Here is an 8631-nt window from a genome sequence, read left to right as displayed (position 1 = left end):
TGTGAGAGTCATTTTACTATGCTGCAGTGTAGCAACACATTTGTCTATTTTTGCTTTCCGTACATCCAGTTGTGTTTGGTGTATTTGCATGCTGCAGTGTTGCCAAATCCACAGTATTTATTCCGCGGAATTGGGCTACATTGGGGCAGTGTTTGATTAACTATTTCCGAGGGGAAACACAAATTCCAGAGGGGAACAGAATCGACTGCTACACCGGCCCCTCTGGCATTTGCCAGAATTGCCAGATGGCCAATCCGCCCCTGCCTAGACCCATATTCACCCATATTATATATGTAGTCATTTAATAGCGGTCTAATTGATGACTAGTCTATTCTTGGGCTATGATTAGACGTCTATTAAATTTTCACTGACAGCCCAAATTTAGCCTTGTTTTAGCCTAGACGTCTGGGCTGTGTTTAGACGGCTAATTGACGTCTTTTAAACGCATAATTGCTTGCTGGGTCAGGTTTGACTATAAGTGGGCTACGAGCTAAATCGTGGCTATGCACAGGCTAAGCATTGATCATGTCAAAGAAATGAAACCAAACTCCTTGTAAACGCTGTTACTTTGCTTACATGATGGAATATCATACACCTCACAAGTTATTTTGCCAAAAAACGACATTAAATCAAATTCAAGGTTATTTGGGCTAGAAGTGGGTTACACACAGCGGACTATATCGAGTCTATCTATATAAATGATGGCTATTGCTTGCTGGGAAATGTCGCAATCTGGGCAACAGATTTGTTGGTGTGTTGCACGGAAGTCATCTGCATCCTCAGAGCCGCTGCTTTCACTTCCATCCACTTCACGAGTGGACGCGTCTGAGCGCAGTTGGTCGCTGTGACAAGATCTCTAAACTTCAGCTGCTCATCACATGTGCAAGATGAGAAGACACTTACTTGGAATACTTGTACTTTTGAAATACTGCATTTGCGGTGATGTGAAGGACTTTGATGGAGACATCAAGGACTTCGTAGTTGGTAACAGTAAGTTATTTGTTCTTACTGACCATCGACTACATCAGATGAGACACGATCTACATGAGGAGAAGAGGAAAGACATCACTAATGCCACTGACCATAACAGAGTTAACATTCTGGTGGCTTTTGATGTGAACGGCACCCTGATAACATGTGGGACTTTTGAAGATGGATATTGTGAAGTTCTTGATATAAATGACATTACTGACAGTATTCATTATGAAAGTAATATATTGGTAGGACCGCGACAGAACGAGAAATCTGTTGCCTTCATAAGTGGTTGGTACCTTTTGGTTGGGAAAAAGGATGACGATGCAAAAGCTCAAGATACCATATATTCTGTTGTTAGCTTGCGGAGCACTTTAGAGTCTCAAAAAGGTGGGATTTTCTCAAAAACAGCGGAACTATCAGATGCCGTCATTCAGAGCACAGTGAGAGATGTGGAGTTTGTTGATGGATTCCAGAGAGTTTCGCCCTCAGAATCCTATTTATTTCTCAATGCAAAGACTGACAGTGAGAGGAAAGTGCTCGTCCTGTGGATGAACAGCTCTAAAGGGAAAAAGATAGACATAATCAAATCCCTACAGGCTGCAACGATACGATGCTGCAGTGATAAAGTTCGTCCAGTGCTCGTCGCCTGCACCGTTATTCCCTCAGTGAACCGTGTTATTTGGGCAGGTGTGTTCAGTGCGCAGAATCAGCAGGATCCGGAGAACAGCGCGCTGGCTCTGTACGACATCAGTAACCTTCAAGGCCGAGTGAAGGGCTTCTGCGCTTACGGTGAAAAATGTGATTCTGAGGTTGGAATCTGCACATTCATACGATTTTTGCAAATGAAACAGTATTTTACCTTGTTAAGATAAGGATGTAATTTGTGACAATATGTGTTGCATGATAACATGTAATTAATTAGGTACTAACTATTCACTATGACAAGTATTAAATAAAGTTGAATTTTGTTGTTTGTTTCAGACTGATACTGAACTTCAGCCGCTCTCTGTGGTGTTCAAGTACAGCTCAATGTCAGCAGTGGCAGCAGTTAGAAATGGATCCTGGATTGTGCTGTTCATAGGAACCAGTGATGGCCAACTCATAAAGGTCTCCTTCATCTATCTGTCAAACATATGCCTTTATTTTCACTAGACTCACCGAGTTTTTGTTTTTAAACACCTGCCCACCATTTCCATTTACACATATTTTTATATATTATATTATATACATATTATTTGTTTGTATTTCTGTTTGTTTTTCTAGCTTGTATTGGATGAGAAATATAAACCAGGCTGTCCAATAGTGCTGTACAAATCTGATGATGAACGAGCAGTGCTTCCCAGAATGCACTTTGATCCAGTAGATTTCAAACACATCTACATCGCTCTGAAGAAACAGGTGAGGTTTAGAAAGGCGGTGCAATTAAAAAGCAATAAAAATATAGATAGTATGCTAGGGAAGTTTTAAAAAATCATACAAATATTGAATAATGAATAGTTGCTGTAGGCTATATTATCCAAAAAATGTTGTTTACACATTTATAAAATGAAGGGTGTAAATAAATCTATTTTTGATACATTTGCAAGTACTGATAGTGTGCGGGATTCATTGATTTTTGCTTTGATGTTTGACCTGGTTTTGGTCATTTATCCTACAGGTGTGCGAGGGTAATTGTTGTTTTAAAATGAAGAATTAAAAAGTGATACTGCTTTTCAGTCTCAATATGAAAGGAATAGTTTGCCCTATAGGCATACCTTTGTCCAAAAATGTAATCCAGGATCATTTTTTTATATGTGAAAAAGGGCAATTTTCCCATGCCCCACAGTTAGAAACCACTGAATTAAGCTATCCAGAAGTTGCTAAATCAGGCAGTATGTCAGATACTTTACTGTGTGATAGATCAAATCACCTTTCCTTTTTCTTTCTGCTCATGTTTTGGGTGCAGTTAAGAAGAGAATCTGTGAGTTCATGTGCTAAATATAGGACTTTCAAAGACTGCAGAGCTGCTCTGGATCCTTTCTGCGGCTGGTGTGTGAACAGTCACAGGTCAGCCTGCCTTTATTACATCTGATATTACACACATCACGCATGTCTGCTCTAAGCTGCATCTACACTAAACATGGCTAATTGTAGAACAGCATGTTAACTTCTTATCACCTATATGGACAAGATGAGCAGTGTGCAAACAATTCTGTTTTTATCTAGATGTTCTACTCAAGATGAATGCTCAAATACTTCATGGGTGTCCATCCCAAAAAACTCTCTTCAGACACAGCTGTTTTCTTTTCAGATGGCAGAGAATTCTTCTAGAAAGGTAAACATCAATATCTTAAACACTTTTCTCGAATTTTCATTTGGAAAAAAAAAAGATTACTTTTTACCAACCATTGTCCTCTTCTACACAGATTAATCTACATCTTATTTTGAGTCTGGAGAGCACAGGAAATCCTGCCTTCTCATGCACCTTCACAAAAGAAAGTGTAAACCTGTGTGACGTGTCTGATCCGCCTGCAGTTTTCCCAAACTGCTCCTGTAGTTTTTCTGACCAGATGCTCTATACTAGAGGTTGGTTCTCCTTCAAAGAAGTTCTATATTTTCTAATATACAGTGCATTTATGTAGTCCGAATATGATTATTTATAATCAGAAACATTTGGCAATCTGTTCAGGTTTAAAAGTCTCTGCTACTGTTAATATTGAGGATCAGAAGATCACAGAGATGCTGACACTGAGGAACTGCTCCAGTATCACAGATAATTCACCAAATGCTTCTTATACACAGTGAGAAAATCACAGTCTAAAATAATTTTGAAAGACGTCTTTGAACTTTTATTTCAAAAATATTAAAAATATGAATTTAATTTAGGTGTGTTCAGTGTATCTCATCTGGGTGTCACTGGTCCTCATCCTCCAAGCGTTGTGAATGGGCACATGGACCTGGACCACAGTTAAACATACAGGTGAGACAATGTGTAACCTACAATCCACTAATTCAGTATATGTGTACTGGGAAATAGCATACTTAATAAATTCTTATTAATTCATTGTTGATAGCTAAACTCATTGTGTTGACTGAAGTGAACTCAGGAAGTACATGATCTGCTCTTTCTCTACTCTTTAGGATGCATGTAAACATCTACTCTCTGAGATGGTCTACAATGTAAGTGTCATACTGATTATGTGTGCAACTTCACAGAATTGGGATATTGTGTTTTCAGTATTAAGTATTATGTTTTCAGTTTTCACTAATTTAAATGAATATGACTTTACAAGAGGCCGGAGATTTTGTTTCCCCATTTGAGAAAAAATACGTTATACATACGTATAACGTATTTTTTCTCAAATGGGGAAACATATATATATATATATATATATATATATATATATACACACATTATGTATAATATATTAATTATTCATATTTACAATATATTTGATCAATGTGTATTTATGCTACTACTATTACTACTACTACTACTACTAATAATAATAATTATTATTATTAATTAAATGATATAATAAGTGATTAAAATCCTTTTAACTTCTGTTATTTTGTTTATTCTGCCTTTTTTTATAACTTTGTAACTTTTGGTGTCCTGTAGAAGCCAGAGATTCTGTCACTGGAGCCGAACAAGGCTTCTTTCCATGGCAGAAACAACGTGTCTTTAAGAGGAAGGAACCTGGAAGCTGTTACTAAAATCCGTATTCAAGGGGATCTGGACTGCATTCCTAAAGAGTGAGATTCTGTGTGTTTGTGTTTAGTGGTACATATGAATGTGTGTATATTCAGATAAATGATACTGTATATCTGCACATGAATGCTTCTCTTCAGATCTCCAGTGTTCGATCGCTCCAGTGACACTTTAAGGTTCCACATTCCTCCCAGTGGAACTAAAGGAACAGTGAAAGTGTGTGTTGTTACTCCTGACGACCGTTGTCATGGTAACAGCATCATCACTTACAGTTCTCAGCCCAGCTGCACTGGAATACAGCCCACAGTCAGCTGGTGGAGGTCAGACCATTTCAGACCACTATCAGATCAGCTTGCACATCCCATCAGCACCTCAAGAGGACAACTTCACATTTTAATTAGCGAATCCTATGTCATACAGAACATTTTAGTCATGAAATTCGCAAGGATGCTGTTAATGTGGAAAAATAAGATTTGCAACAGATGAACAGAGCAGATGAAAAAACATATGCGAGACCGCAAAAAAATGAAAGCAGAAATGAGAGTCATTAGGTCATTTCCTGCATGTTTTGTCGTATTTCTGAGATCTGCAGTTTACTAACTCGCATGTGACATTAGACTAGTCTAGCTTAAACTGTTAGAGGTTTAGTGAGAGCAACCTGCTTTCTGACAGCCAGGCTTTTCTTAATATTGTTTCACTTCCGTTGGTTGCTGAAATGTGTGGTACTGTGTGTCTGTGTGTGCAAAATATGCAAAAATAAGTGGGGGAATTCAAATGTTAATAAATATGTTTTTTTATATATCATGTATTACTTGCTGAAGATGTTTTAAATGTATCTTCATGCAGTGGTGGAAGGAAGATTCATGTTCAGGGCAGCAATATGGAATTAGTGGAGTCAGTTACTGTCCTTCCCTCTAATAAAGTGCTGAAAACACAGTACAACACAAGCTCAGGGGTAAGACATACTCATTACTTCTGCAGTTGCTCACAGCATGATGCACAGAGATCAGCTACTTACAACTTCAGAGTAAGAATCACCTTACCTTACTGACGTCTAAACTGTTGTGATGCCTAAACATTTCAAGCAATTGATTGATTGATTTATTATTTATTATTTAAGTTTATTTATTTTTTATACAAAACATTGTAGAATTTTAATATTTTCAATTTAATATTGATTGTCGGTTAACGTGAATATAATGATTAGCTTTTTTCTGTTAGAATTTTTATATCGACTAAAGAGACTAAGTGTATTCACAGCTTACATGCAGCTTTAAATGTCACATGTTTACATGTAGCTTCAAATGTCACATGTATTAGGGTCATATATTCGTTATCTCTCTTTCTCAGGACATGTGGTTTCACTCCCACCCTTATGATGGCGGTGGTCAGTTTAACTTCTCGTTGAATGTTGGGAACTCCAATGTGAACTGTGTGGATTATTTCTCCTATAAGCCTGATCCAGAATTCACTGGATTCACCACCTTACAGGTGGCCAACGATCTACAGGTGAACATTAAGGTGAGTTTAATGATACTGTGAGTTTAACTTTAGTCTACTCTCTGCATTTTTGGTATGCGTGCTGGCCCCTGGTTTTAAAACTCTAAATTAACTTTTACATTTATTATTAGCATGAGAAACTCACACCTTCCAAATCATCCCACACTCTCTGTTCCTCAGAAAATGAACGATAATTTGAATTTGAATATCAGTGAGGTGACTGTGAAGGGTGTACAGGGAGATCAGCAGTATCGGTGTGTTTTGGAGAAGATTGAGTCCAATGCCGTCATCTGTAAGATTAAAGGAGAACCAGGAGCCGTCCCAGCAGTGGACTTACTTATTGTGAGTGTACATATTCATGTCTTTATGCAAATTGTCTTAATTACTTATTGTAAATTATTTATGACCCTTATAAATCTTACATACAAAGTCTTCCTTCATTTACTATAATTTTCAGATAAATGTTGGGAATTTTTCTAAAAACCTTGAGTCTCAAAGTGGTTTAATATTTTTACCCATCCTTGCCGCATTGATTCTGCTCATAATTCTGGGTGCTGTTGGTAAGTGATTTCAGATTTGCATCACATATTTTCACAATAGTCCTGCAGGTATTAATGTATGTGTTTGCTCCTCTGTCTAGTTGGATTCATTGTTCACCGTAAGAGCCAGAGACAAATGAATGAGAGAATGAACAAGCAACTAGAAACGCTGGAAAGCAACATCAGAAGGGACATACGACAAGGTTGGTCATCTTTGAAATGCTGGTCTTTGTGGTGTTTGCAAGCATCACTATTGCTCACACTGAAGGTTAGTGTTATGAACACACAACTAACCCCAAATATTCAACTTTGGTGTGTAACTCCTCCCGCACATTTGTGCACAGGACATAAATGATGCCTCAAATCATGCGACTATTACTTTTCTAAGCAATATGCATCGCAGTCAATAAACATTTTTTAACAACTTACTTACATTGAAAAAGGATCACGAGCAATATTGGGGTCCAGAATGTCATGTTTTTTTTTTGTTTTGTTTTTTGAGCTTGTAAGTAACTACATAATCACCACAGGTTATGTAGGTTATTTATCAAGTGTTTGCAGGCAAACGTGCCGCTGTAAACATGAAAATGTCATTACTCCTTTAAATGCTCATATTGCTGTCATACGTCATAGAAATGTTTCAAGTCTTGTTGTGTGTGATTACATTATGCATTTATGGTTTGTTTGTTTGTTTGTTTGTTTTGACAGGCTTTGTTGACTTGCAAACAGAAAAATCGGATTTAATCGATAATGTTGGAGCCATACCCTTCCTGGATTACAAGCACTTTGCCTCAAAAATCTTCTTTCCTGAGGTTCAATATTTGTATCTGTCTGAAATTCACTTTGTTCTTGTAGAATTGCTATATATGTTTGTTTGTTTAATATATATTTTGTCGTTTTCACTAGGCTGGTCCTCTGGCAGCAGTCATGATCAGAGACATTGGGCAGGTAACATGCTGCAGTGTCTTTAGTGGTATATATCACATTGTACAAAACGAAATGTTTTATCTCTGTCTTTTTTATGGTCAGGACTCTGAGCAGACAACTTTAGATGAGAAATGTCAGGCCTTTGCTGCGCTGATCAGAGATAAGCAGTTTCTCAGTTGTTTCGTGCATGCATTAGAGGAACAGAAAAACTTCAGCATAAAAGACAAGTGAGTCAAAGACATTTAAATGTATGCATGTAGCAGACACTTTTGTCCAAAGCGAGTTACAAAAGAGGAAGAAGACGCTTTGAACATATTCTCACCTCTGTTTGAAGATGACTTGTTAAACCTTGTCACAGGCCCTTGTGGTTATTTTCAGACCTTGGCTTGATGCCTGTTGCTTAGAAGTGTAAACAGATCATGTTTTGTGCTTCCTCTTTGAGGGGGCTCAAAAATGACCACCCCACTGAAACACAGATATATGTGTTTGATACACAAAGTACTTTATTGGCTTGATGGTGTTAGATTGAATCTCCTCACAGGAATAATGCATTCAGTCTCTTACCTAGATCCTGTTAGAAGATATCCATTTTGTCTGGTATCCAAAACAAGTCAGGAGAGTTTTGTCTGATACCTAAAATCAGCAACACTGCATTTTGTCTGATACCCAAAACTGTACTAACTAGTGCTGTCAAACGATTAATTGCATCCAAAATAAAAGTTTGTTTACATAATATATGTATGTGTACTGTGTATATTTATGTATATATAAATACACACGCATGTGTATATTTCAGAAAAATATGTTATTTTTACATATAAAATATATTTATTTATAATATAAATTATATGAATATAAATATAGACATGTAAATAATCACCACAGGTTATGTAGGTTATTTATCAAGTGTTTGCAGGCAAACGTGCCGCTGTAAACATGAAAATGTCATTACTCCTTTAAATGCTCATATTGCTGTCATACGTCATAGAAATGTTTCAA

General features: G+C 37.1%; 1 protein-coding gene across 1 annotated transcript in view; it reads left to right on the top strand.

Annotated features, from left to right (window-relative positions):
- The first annotated feature begins 787 nt into the window (after positions 1-787).
- Positions 788-8631, top strand: part of LOC107590996 (plexin-C1-like) — a 30228-nt gene continuing 22384 nt past the window's right edge. The window contains exons 1-19 of the mRNA XM_016279980.1: positions 788-1784; positions 1957-2082; positions 2239-2373; positions 2921-3021; positions 3181-3289; positions 3381-3540; positions 3644-3755; positions 3841-3934; positions 4096-4134; positions 4577-4710; positions 4807-4986; positions 5513-5621; positions 6017-6187; positions 6347-6508; positions 6624-6726; positions 6807-6908; positions 7414-7517; positions 7612-7653; positions 7735-7859. Coding sequence (XP_016135466.1) covers positions 879-1784; positions 1957-2082; positions 2239-2373; positions 2921-3021; positions 3181-3289; positions 3381-3540; positions 3644-3755; positions 3841-3934; positions 4096-4134; positions 4577-4710; positions 4807-4986; positions 5513-5621; positions 6017-6187; positions 6347-6508; positions 6624-6726; positions 6807-6908; positions 7414-7517; positions 7612-7653; positions 7735-7859 — 3014 coding nt within the window. The 5' untranslated portion in view covers positions 788-878. The remainder of the gene's footprint in view (positions 1785-1956; positions 2083-2238; positions 2374-2920; positions 3022-3180; positions 3290-3380; positions 3541-3643; positions 3756-3840; positions 3935-4095; positions 4135-4576; positions 4711-4806; positions 4987-5512; positions 5622-6016; positions 6188-6346; positions 6509-6623; positions 6727-6806; positions 6909-7413; positions 7518-7611; positions 7654-7734; positions 7860-8631) is intronic.

The sequence above is a fragment of the Sinocyclocheilus grahami genome, unplaced genomic scaffold, assembly GCF_001515645.1.
Source record: "Sinocyclocheilus grahami isolate Dianchi unplaced genomic scaffold, SAMN03320097.WGS_v1.1 scaffold8.1, whole genome shotgun sequence".
Taxonomy (NCBI): domain Eukaryota; kingdom Metazoa; phylum Chordata; class Actinopteri; order Cypriniformes; family Cyprinidae; genus Sinocyclocheilus; species Sinocyclocheilus grahami.
Note: the sequence above shows the minus strand (reverse complement) of the source record. Positions and strands in the feature narration are given on the sequence as shown.